The 18,228-nt window shown below is 39.3% G+C and overlaps 1 protein-coding gene across 7 annotated transcripts in view; it reads right to left on the bottom strand.

The window, feature by feature from the left end:
- Positions 1-11,238: 11,238 nt before the first annotated feature.
- LOC122562100 (T-cell antigen CD7) overlaps positions 11,239-18,228 on the bottom strand; it is a 28,044-nt gene continuing 21,054 nt past the window's right edge. For 5 of the 7 annotated variants that reach the window (XM_088000539.1, XM_088000543.1, XM_088000540.1 and 2 more), the window contains one exon: positions 11,239-17,991. In XM_088000539.1, the coding sequence (XP_087856665.1) occupies positions 17,890-17,991 (102 nt within the window). In that variant the 3' untranslated portion in view covers positions 11,239-17,889. The remainder of the gene's footprint in view (positions 17,992-18,228) is intronic. The other 2 variants (XR_015761400.1, XM_043714625.2) reach the window with 2 other exon arrangements.

Genomic DNA, 18,228 nt, shown 5'->3' with positions numbered 1-18,228 from the left:
TGGCAAGTAGAAATCAAACATCCAAAAGCAAAAACAGTGATTAGCATCAAAAATTGACCTAATAGACCCCAAATTTCCTAACAGCGTAAGTGTACAACTTAACAGTAAATATTCATAACAGCATTGTTATCTCTGAGATGGAATAAATGACTGCTCAGTGTGATGCTTACTGGAATTAGGATAACAAATAATGACACTGTGAGGAAAGTTCTATTTTTGCCATCTGATATAGCAAGTTCTGTGAAACAATATATTGCAACAACCGTAATTTCAGACGCCTACAGTCTTTAGGGCACAGCAGCTGAAAGGACAATTTTCAAAAAATGGAATATGTGTATTTATATCACAAACGTTTCTGCTTTGGGTGCCTTTAAAATAAAGGTCGTGAAACTATGAGTCCAATTCCCTTGTGAAACCTATTGGTGACCCACACACCTAACAGTCTACACTTTCTAAACATTCAAACAAGTCCTACTAATAACTCAAGATTCCTATGAACATTCTCTACCATAGTGATGAAAGATTGTCTTGGAATATTTATCCAACTTCCTTGCATGAGTTCTAACATCCTATCATTATATGAATTCTCTGTTGTCATCATATCAAACTCATCAATTCATGAGGTCATGTCCAGTTACCCGAACCACTTCCTGACATTGTTTGTGTCCGAGTGAACCTGACAGTGTTAATGGCTCAATTTGCTTTGGCAGCATCTATCTCTCCTTCATAACATCACCAACTCTGTTACCTCCTCTTGAAGAACTCACCTTTAATCTCATTGTCCTATTTCAACAACTATCATTTCAACAATCTTTCCCAAGGAATTAAATGTGTCATCATTGCATGGTTCCATGTTCATGTCTCACATAACTCCCTTTTCAGCACACCTAGTTGGAAATGTTGGAGATGGGCAATAAATGCTAGCCTAGCCAGCAATATCAACAACCTGTGAAAGAAAAGAAAGCTTATTTGTCCAGATTCTTGTCAGTTCTCAACATTTTCAACTTGGATAAAGTCATCTCAAATAGTCTTGGTGACTACAATCATGGACGCATTTCCTTCTTAACCTCTCCATTGTCAATCATTACCAACATCCAACACAACACTTCTGTCTATTTTGTTTTGCCTGTGCACCTCCAGAGCTGACAGAAGATCTCTTGACACATGATTTAGAGGTGATGCTGTTGGACTGGGTTGTACAAAGTTAAAAATCACACATCACCAGGTTATAGTCCAACAAGTTTATTGGAAGCACTAGCTTCCAGAGCGCTGCTCCTTTCGAAGCTAGTGCTTCCAAGTAAACCTGTTGGACTATAACATGGTGTTATGTGATTTTTAACTCTTGACACAAGACCACAGTAAAACTATGTTCTCTGCAGAGATATCTTATGCAGATCTCTCACAAAAGTGAATACTTAAATAAAAGAAGACCAAGTTCAGGGCATTGGAGTTCAAAAGGCAAATTGGTCGAAGATGAGAAGGATAACCTGTTTCCGAAGATGCACAGACTTAAATAATGAAGTAAAATCTCAAATTATTTCTGCCTGACTTATCCTGTGCCCTTCAGACTGACAATTCTGTCTTTTTTTTTGCCTTTTTCTCTCAGCCATTGTCAATGTTCAGTAGCAAGCTTTTCCATCTTTTTAGTTTTACTTTCTGGGATTACCTCCCTGAACCACTGCACTTTGCTCCTTTACACACAATGTAGAAGCAGCCATAATCTGACCCTTCAAACTATACCATTGTCACTCTCGTATCTCTTCTACTATTATATGGTGAGCATTTTTCCTTTATTACAGTTCTGACATTTTCTCATGTCAAATGTAAGTTACTGTTAATGAGAATTGTTGAGGTGCATTCATATCTAAATTGGACGTTATGCTCATATTTTCCCATTTAGTAGAAAGTAGATTCTGTGGACTAACTTTAACTCCCAATATGAGATTGTTTCAGTAGAGCCAGGGGTTAAAATGTAAAAAAAATCTGTAATAAGACTGAAGCTAGCCATTCATGGGAAGTAGGTTGATCTGCTAAATGTAATAATGAAAGCGTGCATCTTCATTTTCAGAGCATTCTATTTATAACCACCTGAGAAAAGTGTCATTACAGCTCTTCTTGTTGGTTTAGAAGAGCAATACTTCCTCCAGGTTTAGTCGTAGAATCCCTGTTTTTTTTATGTCATTTTCATCTCAGCAAAATCATCGTTGACATGAAATCTGTAGATTAATGTAATCCTGCTCATGCAGCTATATCTCAAGCAAGATATGCCAAATCTTTGAAAAAAAATGTTTTCATGACAGCTTGCTTTCCAACAGAAAATAATGATCACATCATTAGCATTGCATCTTAAAGTATTTAGCAATAACCTCATTTAAGTAACTAAATAAAACATAAAGATATGGGTTTGAGAAGTACACTGATATTATCCAAGTTTCATTTAGTTTTTTTTAAGGATATAAATGCTTTGTGAGTTCATGGAGTGTTTTAAGGGCAATATTTCAGAGTAGTGCATTCTAAAACCAAACAGGTGAACAGTTTCTTCATGTGTTCGAGTAAAATGAGGTTGGATTAGTAAATGAACTCATAGTAAAGACTCTCTATGTTGTAGTCATCATAACATGATTGAATTTCACATTTCATTTAAGGAAGAGAAGCATGGATCTAAGACTAAAAATGTTTTAAAGTTAAGTAAAGGTAATTACATACAAAAGCACAAGCAAGGAGCAAAATTAAACCACTTATAGAGACTGAGTCATACAGCACAGGATCAGAATCTTTGGTCCAACTCATCCACGTCAACCAAGTTTCCCAAACTAAACTAATCCCACCTTCCGTATTTAGCCCATCTAAACCTTTCCTGTTCATGTATCTCTCCAAATATCTTTTAAATGTCGTAACTATATCTGCAGCTACCACTTCCTCTGGCAGTTCATTCCACAGGCAAACCACACTCTGTGTGAAAAAAGTTGCCCCTCGGGTCCCTTTTAAATCTTTCTCCTCTAACAGTTTTGAATTCCCACACCTAGGGAAAAGACCATTGCTATTCATCTTATCTATGCCCCTTGTGATTTATAAACCTTGATAAGGTCACCCCTAAATCTCCTATGCTCCAGTGAAAAAAGGTCCCAGCCTATCCAGCCTCTTCTTATAACTCAAACCCTCCAACATCCTGGTAAATCATTTCTGAACCCCCCCCCCCAATCTAATAATATCCTTCCTGTAGCAGGGCAACCAAGACAGTACATAGTCTTCCAAAAGTGACCTCACCAACATTCTGCACAAACCTCCTCCAGCCATCCATGGCTAATCTGATTTTAATCTCTATGCTCCTGCATAATCCTGATAACATATTACTGTGGTCTGTGGTCTTCCACCTGCAAAATATTTAAAGGTTCAGTATCCATTCCATATGAGGAAGGAAATTTCAAAGAGTCACAGATTTTTGAGAGCATTTTTTCTTTCTTCATCTATCTAAAATGGGTGACTCTTTATCTTTGACTCATAAACTAGATTCTCCAACTTGAGGAAATCCCTATCCACAGCCACCCAGTCAAATCCCCTCAGGATCTTATATTCTTCATTTAAGTCACTTCTGAATCTTCTAAACTCCAGAGAATACAGGCCAAGCCTGTATAAGGCAATCGTCTCTTTTCTATGTCTTAGTTGAGTAACCCTCTGAACTGCTTACAACACATTAACATCCTTCCTTTAAAGAGGTGACCAACACTGTACACAGTACTGCAGTTGTGGTCTCACCAATGCCTTGCATAACTGAAGCATAAGCTCCATTCAATTCCCCTTTCACCGACGCAAATGTTCTATTAATTTTCCTTGACTTTCTGTGATTTGTACATGAGGGCTCCCCATCTCATAGATTCATTTAAATGCGATGTTTCTTTTCTATTCTTCCTGCCCAATGGACAGTTTCAGACTTTCCCACATTAAATCTCATTTGCCCGATCAACTCACTTACTCACCTTTGTGTCATCAGCAAATGTAGTTACTATATGTTCAATGCATTCGTCTGAGTTACAAGGGTTTTTTCATTGTGAAGTTGGCCAAAATGAGCTGGTCAAAAAGGTTAAGAGAAGGTCAGCAAAGTTGCAATATCAGATATCCAATGAGATATTGCAAACATTCAGTAAAGATGCATACCAGTAAAAAATAAGATAAATGCATCATCTGTGTCTAACTGAGGTTGTTAAAGATAGTATCAAGCTGAAAGAAAAGGCATATAATTCTATCAAGCTCAGTGATGGGTCAGAAGATTGGTCAGAACTTAAAGACCAGCAAGAATAGCTGAAAAAGTAACAACGAGGGAGAAATTAGAGTATGAGAGTAGGGTAGCTTGAAATATAAAAGCAGGTAGTAAGAATTCTGCAAGCACTTAAAAAGAAAAAGAATAACTAAATTTTGCACAGGTTATCTACTGAATCTTGAAAACTAGTAATGAGACATAAGGAAGTGGCAAAAATATTGAGTATTTTTTTGTCTTCATGCAGAAGACACAAATAAAATTCCAGAATTGCTTGTAACTCAAGAGGTAAAAAAGGAGGGTGGAATTTTAAACAGTACACTCTGTAGAGAAACAGTGCTGAGAAAGTTATTAGACCTAAAAGCTGCAAGCGAACAAGACATTAAGGAATTCATCCTACATCCTCAAAGAATAGCTGAGAAGTCCCAGAATTAAGAACTGTTATGGTGCAGAAAGAAGCTGTTTGGCTCATCACGTATGGACTGGCCTTCTGAACGAGTGTTATGACTTCTGTTATTCCCCTAACTTTTTGATATAACCCTGAATAGAGTTTCTTTTTAAATAGCTTCTATTTAAACATGCGACCTAACCTTTGTACCATGCGATAGAGGCAATTAGTGCAGACAATATGATCATCATGATTGCTTGAGGCCATAATTTGAAATGTGTTTTTTTGAATAATAATTTTGAACAATAGATTCATAGAGTCATACAGCACAGAAACATACCCTTTCATCCAAATTTTGTTCATTTCAAAGTGAAATTTGATACCAGGTGTGTGATGTTATTGAATCACTGGATGCACAATTACGCAATTGCTCCTAGCAGAGTCTCAATTTTGAACATCTTTACACCTTCTCAGAAGAGGTAAATAGGAACTTACTTGTTAACTTACTGCCCACATCACTTAAAGTCATATCTATATATTATACCTTTATTGCACAGTTCACTTTGGATTGCCACTTGTGGCAAGGTTTAAACTTTGTGTTGTTGTGTCTGATTTATAGGGCAGGATAGAGTATGCTTTCCCTTATCCTTCATGATACCTTTTGTGTTGCTGTCCCTAAACTCCAGTTATTTTCTAGCCTCATTCTCCTATTTCTGTTCACCCCCTTTCTGTGGACAGTAATGTGCCCAATTTACCCCGAGAATCCACGGCTTTGCCAATTGCCATGCTACGTTGGTCATACATTCTCCCACATCAGGGTCAGAGTGACAATCAACCCTGTTCACCTGTCCCTTCTCAGGGCTCCCTGTCCCCCCTTGCTCTAGGAGTTACCCTCCAACCTATATCTGAAATTTCCTCTTTCACTCTAATCACTCCCTCAGTGACCCACTTCAATGAAATCCGAAGCCAGAATTGAATTGCCTGCTTTCCCCAGGACTGCATGAAGTGCTCTGCCTATTCATGAGCAAACTATAATCTATAACTATTGCCTACTTATAATCTATCTGTATTTCCTTGCTACAGGAGTCCTGCCTCTGGATTGGAAAATTGCACGTCACTTTGCTTTTTAAGAAATGCAAAATAGGAAAACCAGGGAATTACAGACCAGTCGGCCATGTATCCGTGATGGAGAAATTGTTGAAGTCTATAATCACCTTGAAAATTTTCAATTAATCAGGGAGAGCCAGCATGGATTTATGATAGGTCAATCAGGCCTGACAACCCTCATTGTAGTTTTTGAAAAAGTGAATAAGACAGTTGACAGGGGAATGCCTGTGGATGTTGATATGGACTTCCAGAGGCACTTGATAAAGTCCCACATGAATGAATGTTAACTAAGATAAATGCCTACGAAATTGATGGCAAATTACTGATATGACTGGGGAGTTGGTTCATGGCAGGTAACAGAAAATAGATCGGTAGATGCGAGTGCAAGGTGACCCACAAGGATATGTGATAGGGTATCAATTATTCATTATTTATTAAATAGAAAGTCATTGATCCAAATTTGTTGATGACTCAAAGTTGAGTGGTAATGTAGACAGTGTACGTGATTGCATAAAATTGTAAGGTGATATTGATAGATCCAATGAATGGGCAAAGCAACGGCAGATGCAATTCAATGTAAGCAAATGTGAGTTTATCCATCTTGGATTGTAAAAGGATAGTTCAGAGTAATTTCTTGATGGTATGAAGTTAAATGCAGTAAACGTCCCAAGAGACATGGGTATTCATGTGCATAGATCTTTAAAACATCACCAACAGGTGCAGAAAATGATCAAGAAATGGAACACTGCTCTTAATATCTAGAGGACTCAAATCTAGAGGACTGGGGTGGCACGGTGGTTCAGTGGTTCGCTCTGCTGCCTCACACCGCCAGGGACCTGGGTTCGATTCCAGCCTCAGGTGACTGTGTGGAGTTTTCACTTTCTCCTCATTTCTGCATGGGTTTCCTCCCACAATACAAAGATGTGCAGGCCAGGTGAATTGGCTAAGTTAAATTCTGCATAGAGTTAGGTGCATTAGTCAGATGGGAATGGGTCTGGGTGGGTTACTCTTTGGAGGGTCGGTGTGGACTTGTTGGGCCAAATGGCCTGTTTCCACACTGTAGGGAATCTAATCAATAAGGATGAAGAGATTATGTTGTGTTTATACAAATCCCTGGTTAAACTATACTTGGAGTGCTGTGAGCAGATTTGGCACCATACTTTAAGAAGAATATAGTGACTCAGGGATTCTATAACTAGGGGGGCAGAGCATGAGAATTAGGGCTGAACCATTGCGGAGAGATGTTAGGAAGCATTCCGACACACAGAGTGGTTGACGTTTGAAACTTTTTTCCATAAAAGGAATTGATGCTGGATCAGTTGTTAATTTTAAATCTGAACTAGATAAAGTTTTGTTAAGCAAAGGTATTAAGGGATATGGTAATATAGTATTAGGTTACAGATGATCCATGATCTCACTGAAAGTCAGAACCAAGAAGCTAAATTATCTACTCCTGTTCCTAAGCTCCTAACCAAGCTTGACCAGACTTGAACCTCAGACTGACTTGGCAAATGGCCCTGACTGAGTATGGCCCAGCCTCCAGACTGATGTCTGCGCAACACTCCAGCTGACTAACTAACCTGTAATCCCTGGGCTGGTTGCATTTGACATGCAGGACTGAATGTGGTCCAATCCTTGCAAGGTTTACAATGACACCGATCCCCAGGCTCTGATTGGACAAAGCGCCTCACTCCCGGTAATGTAATCAGAAAAACCCCTTGGCAACTTTGGAGGCACCTTCTGATTGACAGTAATCTCACTTGGCCCCACCAGATATGTTTTCTCTTTGATTTTATGGCATAGCTTTTAAATGAACCAGTGCAGTGGATTTTGCCATGTAAGCTGCTAGCACACGCTGTAGGCACAATGTTGATATAACATGGTACCATACACAAACATGTCCACCTCCTTGGCTGTTCAATGTTTTGAACTATGTCAAGCTACCGGCCTCTGCCTCTGCGTTAAAAAGCAGTGCAAGCCATAGAGCCTGATAACCTACAAGTAAGCATAAATTAAATGAGTCTTAAGAAATGAGCTAGGAGCCATATGGTGGATGCTGCTTAGATGCAAGAGATGTCTGAGTGTCCCTGTGTACTAAATAATCCTGGAGAAGTATACAAGTCATAGATATCCTGAGATCCAATAATAAGATCATAAGACATCAGAGTAGAAGCCCATTGAGCCCATCGAGTCTGCTCTGCCATTCAATGAGATCGTGACTGATCTGATAACCCTCAACTCTATGTTCCTTCCTTTTCCCATAATCTTGGAATTCTCTGATGCGTAATACTATTTCACAGCATGAAAGACGCCTTCGATTATCACAAATGGAGTTTCCCAGCCTGGATTTTATTTTAAAAGCTTCTCATACTCAAATCTCTCCATGGCCACAGTGCACCTGAATTTCAGTAATTCATTTTTAAAAGTCTTTTTCAGATTTCTCAATGAACACATTGAGAAAGGAGACCTTGTTTGATTGCTCTACTATAATGGTGAAATTGAGTGCAGTTTGGCTTTATTAAGCTATGTAAAGAAATTCTTTAATGCAGCTGTAGATTGAAATATTACATATGTGTTCCACAGGGTTTGTGCAGCAGATTTATTCATTGTGGTGAGGACATAGTTGGATAAAGGCTGGGACAAACATTCAGTGAGCTGCAGCCACCAGGTGTCCAATTTGATTTTCATGTCAGGAATTGGCATTATTTAGCATCTTGTGTGAGGAGAGGAGAATTGGATGTGGTTTAGAAAGCAGGTGAGCAGAGCCAGATGCAAATGCATGGCAAGGATGTAGCCACAGCTTAATGGTGAGGTTCTGAAATTACTGTTTGAAGTTTATGGAGATATTTGGGAAATCTTTTCTTGACATTGAGATTACATGTTCTTTCATTCTTGCTGTATTTTCCCAACTTCCTTCTTATTGCCAATAACTGTCCAAAGAGGGGAACATTCTATCCTTCCAGTTCTGGCTTTTGCATTCTTTGTGTGTATTCTACTCTTGGCTCAATAGCAGTATTGACAAGAGAACTGAGCAGGCACTGGTCATGAAATTTATCATTTGGCTCAAAGAAGTTATGTAAAAACAAAAGTAACATTACTTAAATTTTGTTAATACAGCAAAGTCTTTCAAACTCCATGTAAGGTGCAAAATATGAATTAGCCCAAATCTCTCTAAGTTAAATGATTTGGAGGAGCTGGTGTTGGACTTCGGTGGACAAAGTTAAAAATCACACAACACCAGGTTATAGTCCTACAGGTTTATTGGAAGCACGAGCTTTCAGAGCGCTGCTTCTTCTTCAGGTGGTTGTGTAGTCTAAGATCGTAGGACACGGAATGTATAGCAAAAGTTTACAGTGTGGTGTAACTGAAATTATATATTGAAAAAGACCTGGATTGTTTGTTAAGTCTCTCATCTTTTAGAATGGGCATGTTGGTTTCAGTTCTTTCATATGTAAATCCCAGAACTTTCCTAAAGCTACATTCTCAAGTGAACTTTAACAATAGGTGCCGTGTTGGCCCAGATAATGCATTGAAGGTGTGAAGTGTGAGGCTGTCTGTGCCCAATGTTTGGACTGATTCTAATCTAAAAAAGGGATGTACAGAATTTTACATGGATTCATGCAGTTTTTGAGCAAATTAAAATGTAATTCTGCAAGTACAAATTCATCCCACAAACTTATATGTGTGTTTGTGCATGTGCGGGGGCATTATGAGTGCCTGTGAGACAGTGTGTGTATGTGCATGTGTGTGAATGTGAGTGTAAATGGGTATAAATCTGTGAGAGGTCTGTGCGTGAGTTTGGGAATGTATGTGTGTGTGAATGAGAGAGAGCTTGTGTATGAGAGAGGGTCTACTCAAGTGTATGGGTCTGTAGGAGTGTGCGTGTGTGCGCGTGAAATGCGAAGTGCAGTGGGTCACCTGTAGTGTGACATGAACCCAAGGTCCTGGTTGAGGCCATCCCCATGCTTAAAGAGCTTGGTTATCAGCCTCTGCTTGGCCACTTTGCATTGTTGTCTGTTCCGAAGTCTGCCTTGGAGGATGGTCACCTGAAGGTCCAAGGTCGAATGTCCCAGACCGCTAAAGTGTTCTCCGACTGGGAGATCTGTTGATTGTTGTGCGGTGTCCATTCATCCGTTGCCATAGCCAATGTACCATGCCTCAGGGCATCCTTGCCTCAGCATATAGGGTAGACAATGTTGTTTATCTCATACGCTGTAGGCAAGGATGCCCTAAGGCCTTGTACACTGGCGAGACCAAGCAGAGGCTACAGCAACGGATGACTGGGCACTGCACAACAATCAACAGACAGCAGTGTTCCCTCCAAGTCGGAGAACACTTCAGCAGGTCCGGGACATTCGACTTCGGACATTCGGGTGACCATCCTCCAAGACGGATTTCAGGATAGGCAGCAGCGAAAAGTTTGGTACCCATGGGGATGGCCTTACCCGGGCCCATGCACTATATACACACACACACACACACTCTCATTCGCTGGCACATACACTCCCACACTCACACATGCACCCTCTCACAGACTTATACCCCTTTACACTCACTCACACATATAAACATATACACACTCTCACAGGCATTCATGATGCCTCCGCCCCCACACACGCACAAGCGCACATATAAGTTTGTGGGGTGAATTTGTACTTGCAGAATTACATTTTCTTTTGCTCAAAAACTGCATGAATCCATGTAAGATTCTGTACATCCCTTTTTTTTAGATTAGAATCATGTTGAATATTGGGACACAGAAAGCCTCACACAGGGCACCTCCCACCATCAATGCATTACCTGGGTCGACATGGCACCTATTGTTAAAGTTCACTTAACAATCCAGCTCTTTTTCAATATACGATTTCAGTTACATCACACTGTAAACTTTTGCTATAAATTCTGTGTCCTATGATCTTATACTCCATAACCACTTGATGAAGGAGCATCGCATCAAAAGCTACTGCTTCCAAATAAACCTGTTGGTCTATAACCGAGTGTTGTGTGATTTTTAACTAAGTTAAATGAGGCTGATTTTGCCTTTAGGTGGTGATGATAAAGTAAACGATGATCATATGTAATCCAATGAGCTTGCTACATGTAACTCAAAAATAATTTTGCCATTCTGCCAGATTACATAATCCTTGCAAAGTAGCTCATTCAGAAACACCTCTTTTCTTGCCCTCAGTCACACATTTTATTCTATCTTCATAATTAATCAGTGTTCAGTTTTTTTAAATAATAATTTGACTTCTGTGACACACCCAAGATACTTTATGTTAAGTGAACTTGATAGAGCAAGATGTTGTTATAAACATAGATTTCAACCAGTGTAAAAACTGCAAGCAGTATTGACGCTAGCTAAAAAAGGTCACCTTAATAATGTTTGACAAGAAAAGGAAACCACAGGCGGTTCAGCGTTGAAAAGTCATTGTCATTTCAACACTGAGCCTTGAATATCATCTTTACAAAAAGAAAGACCACAAAGTAACAAGATGTCAACTTTTATTAGCTACATTTGTTGCCTCAGTATAAAGATTAACAAAACTAAATCAGTCAATGTTCTTTGTCCACAAAACAGAGCTAATAGTTCCTTACCCACGAAGAAAGATTTTCCATTTTGATAGCTAAAATTTTTGATGAGTACCTGGATAATACAAGTAAAATAAATAGATATTTTAAATTTGAGTTGGAGAAAGCAGTAAAATAAGCAATTCCCAAATCCCTGTCAAGCTCGTGGTTGACATTTAAATTAATTCACAGGCTAGACCAATATTTATTGACCATCCATAATTGCCCAGAGGTTTGTTAAGAGTCAACCAATCAGCTGTGGGGCTGGAGTCACATGTAGGTCACACTTGATAAGAAGGGCAGATTTCCTTCCAGAAAGAACATTGGTGATCCAGATGGGTTTTCCCCAAATACAATTCATGGTAACCTTTGAGTCTTAATTGCAGAATTTATTGAATTCAAATTCTACCACCTACCCCAAAATATTACTGGATCACTGGATTAATAGTCTAGCAATAACTCAAGTAGGCAATTTGCTCTCAGTTCACTGTATTTGGTACAAAGAGATCATCAATATATCTAGCTATACATATTGTCTAGCTAACACTAATTGTTACAGCTAACCTGAGAATGCAATTTTTAAAAAAAAGTTTTGTGATTTACACATGAAAGAAGTTAAACTATCATGGTATTCGAACAAATGAAAGACTCAACAAACAATCAAGATATCTTTCAATGTATAATTTCAGTTACATCACACTGTAAATTTTTGCTATAAATTCTGTGCCATACAATTGTGTCCTCCACAACCACCTGATGAAGGAGCGTCGCTCCGAAAGCCAGTGCTTCCAATTAAACTTGTTGGACTATAACCTGGTGTTGTGATTTTTAACTTTGTACACCCCAGTCCATCTCCAAACCATCAATATATCAATGAACCATTCAATTGCAGAGCAGTTGGAAGCAAGTTTGCCATTGTTATTCAAAAAGTGGGTGTAAAGTCTTTAGTGAGGTATTTAGGAGAGGCACTCTGAATGAAAAACAGTTTCCAATATAATGGGAGAAAAATCAGAATACCCGTTGATAGAAAAAACAGTTAAAGCAGTTACATTTATCATCATCACAATATTTAAATATGATCATTCCAAATTTAATAGGTTAGATTGAATGTAATTTAAAACATCATTTAAACTTTAACATAAGTAATATGAAAAGAGAGTTCATATAATGGTCACAGAAATGTCCTGATACTGACATTAATAGCATATTCAAGATATTGTAAACTAAATGAAAGGAAGTTGTATAGCTAATTAAAAAGGAAAAACTGAGGCAGTGAGAGAGAGAGCTGACATTTAGTGGTTAGTTTAAACATCACACTGAGATGTCATGACTGATATCCATATTTCCTGAACTTGTTTTCAACAACATATCTGTGGAATTCTTTGATTTATAATTGCAGGTGGCTAAAATTCCCCCAGGGTAACCAAGATTTTGTTTCATAATTCAGTTTTTACACTTTCTCAGTTATTTAGAACATAATATTTTGATTGTAGGCACTGTACAGACACTGTACAACACTGTAAAAATGTGAAAAGGCACTTTCTGATCAATTTGCACATACTGCCATAGAGTGTTGCTTTAATATCATGCTCTCTCTGAGATTTTGCCATTTTAGTTAAATAAAGAAACCTAGTAAAGCATAAAAATAAGCAATGCAAGGAACTTGCAAGGCTGAGTCGATTCTTAGAAGCAGTGTGAAGAGAATTAGAAAAGCTACTAGGCTGTAGATGGAGGGAATAAAAATCCAGAACTGTTACAGTTGGAGATTATGGGAAAGACTGAGAAAAGATGCTACATTAATTATGTATAGAAGTCACAGAATGGAAGAATTCAACAAAGATAATGGATGTCGCCATCAGCAATTACTCCTAATGAGAATAATTGTCCATCTAGAGAATTCTGTGTTACTGGTCATAGATTCTGTGGGTCCTAGAGCAACTGATGAGCCCGATCTAGGGCTGTGTCTCTGACCATGCATTTGGCAGATGTTTCTGGTGTTGGATTGGTCCTTGGCTTCGAGATCACTGGCATTGCTTTCTCCTGTACCTTTTCTGTCAGGAGGCATTCTCAAAGATACAGGCGATTGCTTCATGTCAATTTCTTCTGAAGGAGTGACTCTCATGCATGACATTTATGTTACATTTCTTAAGGGAAGCCTTCACCAGTCCTTCATGCCCTTCCTTTTTCTTCCTCGCGCTCAAGTGCTTTACTTGAGCTGTGCAAAGATTTGCTCTGGCAGTCAGCTCTCAGGCATCCTATGCACAGCCATAGAGGAGGAAACATTTTTTTTCTCTCTGAGGGTTCTGATTCTTTGGAATTCCCTTCCTCAAAAGGCAGTGAATTCCCTTCCTCAAAAGAATCTTTAAATATCGTTAAGGCAGTGGTAGATAGATTTTGGATTATCAAGGGGATGAAACCTTTCCAGATATTAGATATTAATTACTTGGAAGTCTTCCTTGTTTTATAAAATATATTTCTGCAATTACATCATAGTTATCAGATTAATTTGTGTTCATATAAATTCATGGGTTCCTCCCACAGTCAAAAGATGTGCAGATTAGGTAAATTGGCCATGCTAAATTGCCCATAGTGTTAGGTGCATTAGCAAGAGAGAAATGGGTCTGGGTGGGTTGCTCTTCAGAGGGTCAGTGTGGACTTGTTGGGCCAAAGGGCCTGTTTCCACACTGTAGGGAATCTAACCTAATCTAATCATGAGTTTAAATTCAAAACAGTCAAACCTTTGTGCCTCAAATAATCAAAGTGCTAATAGAATAAATTCATCCTGTTGCTTGAGAAGTTCTTGTTTTAAAATGAAAACTATTGCATGATTTTAAGCCTCAAAGAGTATTTAAAATCTAATAACAGTAGAAAGTTTATCTTAGTTAGAGCTTTATAGCTCTGATTGTTCCCACCCTATAATTTGTCTGTCTTCCATTTACTACTGCTTTCCTATTGCTACTTTGACCAGGTTATTGGCTCTCCATAACTTATCTGAACATACCAACTAGGAACAACAGTATCTGGATTAGTGGTGCTGGAAGAGCACAGCAGTTCAGGCAGCATCCAAGGAGCTTTGAAATCGATGTGACGTTTCGGGCAAAGGAACAACAGTAGGCTACTCAGCCTTTCAAAATTGCTCAACATTCAATAAGATCACGGCTGATTAGATTTTAACCTCAATTCTATCTTCTTCCATATCCTGATAATACTTCATCCCCTTGATAATCCAGAATCTATCTACCACTGCCTGAACAATATTTAAAGATTCTTTTGAGGAAGGGAATTCACTGCCTTTTGAGGAAGGGAATTCCAAAGAATCAGAACCCTCAGAGAGAAATAGAACTTGTAGCAATGTCTAGTTACCATTTATTTTAATTTGAACGATGTGCTGAGTTTTAGAATGCATGTTGCTAACTACGACAATCAACTGATTGGGTGCAAACATGCAATTAAAAACTGTCAGACTTCTTATAGATAGTTTTTGTTCTCTTGTGATGCTTGTAGCAAGATGTGCAGTGAGAACTGGATAAAGACACATAGTTTTACAGGGTGGCATGACATGCAAAGCCTGCAAAAGATGCAACTTTTGAATCTGTGCAAATTAGGTGGACATGAACAGCAATGTTAATCCTACACTTGGCTTGAGATAAGGACGGAAGAGAAAATGATTCTGTAAATCTTCTCACACTGCAACATAATTGAAACATACGTAGATGATGGCAGATAACAGTATGTTGATGTTCAGCCACATTGTCGACACAGATGTCCTTGGGTGTCCTCTGTATTGATTTTACCATGCAGAAGAAACTTTATCAGTCCCATGCAACCATACAGTTTGCTGACACTGTCTTGTTACACACATGATGGCTCATTGTAATCAACTATAAGTACATAAAACTTCACATATTTGCTTTATAAGCAATATTTTGTCAATTTGTGCATTAACGAAGAATTAATAATTTGGAACTGCTGCCATCTCAGCTCCATGTCGCATATGTTAGACTTAGTGATGGAGCAAATTTGTTCATAGATTTGCATCCACTTTTCTTCCTGTAATTGATTAAATTTGATTCTGTGCGCAATTAATTGGAGACAGTGGAGACATGTCCCCTCCTTCAGAGCTAAGAGCAGCAAGGAGGGGACATGAAAGGTCCTTAGTTGGTAGGATTAGGGAAAACCCTAAGGCTTTCTATAGGTATGTCAGGAATAAAAGAATGACTAGGGTAGGAATAGGTCCAGTCAAGGATAGTAGTGGGAAGTTGCGTGTGGAGGCTGAAGAGATTGGGGAGACACTGAATGAATACTTTTCGTCAGTATTCACTCAGGAACAGGACATTGTTGTCGATGTGAATACTGAGTCACAATTAAGTAGAATGGATGGCTTTGAGGTATGTAGAGAAGAGGTGTTGGAAATTCTGGAAAGGGTGAAAATAGATAAGTCCCCTGGGCCTGATGGCATTTATCCTAGGATTCTCTGGGAAGCAAGGGAGGAGATTGCAGAGCCATTGGCCTGGATTTTTATGTCCTCGTTGTCTACAGGAGTAGTGCCAGAAGATTGGAGGCTAGCAAATGTGGTTCCCTTGTTCAAGAAGGGGAGTAGGGCTAACCCTAGTAACTATAGGCCGGTGAGTCTCACTTCTGTTGTGGGCAAAGTCTTAGAGAGAATTGTAAGGGATAGGATTTATGAACATCTGGATAGAAATAATGTGATCAAGGATAGTCAGCATGGTTTTGTGAAGGGCAGGTCATGCCTCACAAACCTTATTGAATTCTTTGAGAAGGTGACTAAGGAGGTGGACGAGGGGAAAGCGGTAGATGTGGTGTATATGGATTTTAGTAAGGCATTTGATAAGGTTCCCCATGGTAGACTACTGCAAAAAATACGGAGGTATGGCATTGAGGGTGAGTTGGAGGTTTGGTTTAGGAGTTGGCTGGCTGGAAGAAGACAGAGGGTAGTAGTTGATGGTAAAGGTTCATCTTGGAGTGCCGTCACTAGCGGTGTTCCGAAAGGATCTGTTTTGGGACCATTGCTGTTTGTCATTTTTATAAATGACCTGGAGGAGGGGTTAGAAGGTTGGGTGAGCAAGTTTGCGGATGATACGAAAGTCGGAGGAGTTGTAGACAGTGAGGAAGGATGTGGCAGGTTACAGCGGGATATAGATAAGCTGCAGAACTGGGCAGAAAGGTGGCAAATGGAGTTTAATGTAGCTAAGTGTGAGGTGATTCACTTTGGTAAGAATAACAAAAAGATGGGGTACTGGGCTAATGGTCGGATACTTGGTAGTGTGGATGAGCAGAGGGATCTTGGTGTTCATGTACACAGATCTTTGAAAGTTGCCACCCAGGTAAATAGTGCGGTGAAGAAGGCATATGGCGTACTGGCTTTTATTGGTAGAAGAATTGAGTTCCGGAGTCCTGAGGTCATGTTGCAGTTGTATAAGACTCTGGTGCGGCCACATCTGGAGTATTGTGTGCAGTTTTGGTCGCCATACTATAGGAAGGATGTGGAGGCACTGGAACAGGTGCAGAGGAGGTTTACCAGGATGTTGCCTGGTATGGTAGGAAGATCGTATGAGGAAAGGCTGAGGCACTTGGGGTTGTTTTCATTGGAGAAAAGAAGGTTTAGGGGTGACTTGATAGAGGTGTACAAGATGATTAGGGGTTTAGATAGGGTTGATAGTGAGAATCTTTTTCCACGTATGGAGTCAGCTATTACAAGGGGGCATAGCTTTAAATTAAGGGGGGTTAGGTATAGGACAGATGTCAGGGGTAGGTTCTTTACTCAGTGAGTCGTGAGTTCATGGAATGCCCTGCCAGTAGCAGTGGTGGACTCTCCCTCATTATGGGCATTTAAGCGGGCATTAGATAGGCATATGGAGGATAGTGGGCTAGTGTAGGGTAGGTGGGCTTGGATCGGCGCAACATCGAGGGCCGAAGGGCCTGTACTGCGCTGTATTCTTCTATGTTCTATGTTCTATGATTAAAGTTCAGATGTTCCTCCGGGTCAAGAATCTCTTCCTGTAGCATTATGAGAGTGTGGCATTGACTGAAGACAAAAAATGCTGGAGATGACAGCAGGCCAGGCAGTATCCATGGGAAGAGAGTAAGCTAATGTTTTGGGTTGAGATGACTGTTCATCAGAGCCCTGGTTCAGCATCTGCAATAATTTGCTTCTACATGTGCTTTATTTCTCCATTTTCTTGCACATGATACAGCACAAAGACACTGAAGGTAGTTGAGAGCAGGTAAGAGAAGAGAGAAAAGTCATATTTTCTTGAGATAAAAGTAGCTTTACAAATAGCACTAACCCTCAGACTCTCCATCCCAAAGTCACCATGCAAATGGTGTGCTGTTCCATCAACACCTGTGCAATTAGCATATTGCATGAAGCAGGCAAAAGGTGAAACAAACAAAATAATTTATCAATTACTTAAATTTCAAGAAGACCTGTAAAAATGTGTAATTTTATGATCACATATAAATGTATTATCAAGTAGCAAAAGAAAATAACTGGCCACATTCCAGGCTAATGTGACCTGATGTGAAGACAACACAGTTCATCTGAAAACTAACGTCCCACACTTTGGGTTCGGATTAGGTTCATGTCCTCATAAACTGAGTTTGGAGCTCTCCCATGTGTTGGCATTTCAGGTTGGCATCTTTTCCTTGCCTAAAAACAAAATCACATTTTAGAAATTGTATTCCTCTGCTTTGTCATTTCGATTTCTAAGTAGCAAACTCTACAGCTTGCAGATCAGGATGATTCCATATATGCTGTTCATTCAGAATTAACTTTATGTATGTCATTATAACTGGTAATGAATTATCCTTATTTAATACTGCCTTGGCATTTCATATTTCTAAAAACAGAATAATGAGACCCCAAAAACCCGGCCATTTTCAGAAG

The sequence above is a fragment of the Chiloscyllium plagiosum genome, unplaced genomic scaffold, assembly GCF_037043375.1.
Source record: "Chiloscyllium plagiosum isolate Xiang-an unplaced genomic scaffold, Cpla_swu_hap1 HiC_scaffold_25, whole genome shotgun sequence".
Lineage (NCBI taxonomy): Eukaryota > Metazoa > Chordata > Chondrichthyes > Orectolobiformes > Hemiscylliidae > Chiloscyllium > Chiloscyllium plagiosum.
The sequence above is the reverse complement of the archived record's forward strand: the minus strand, read 5'-3'. Positions and strand labels throughout refer to the sequence as shown.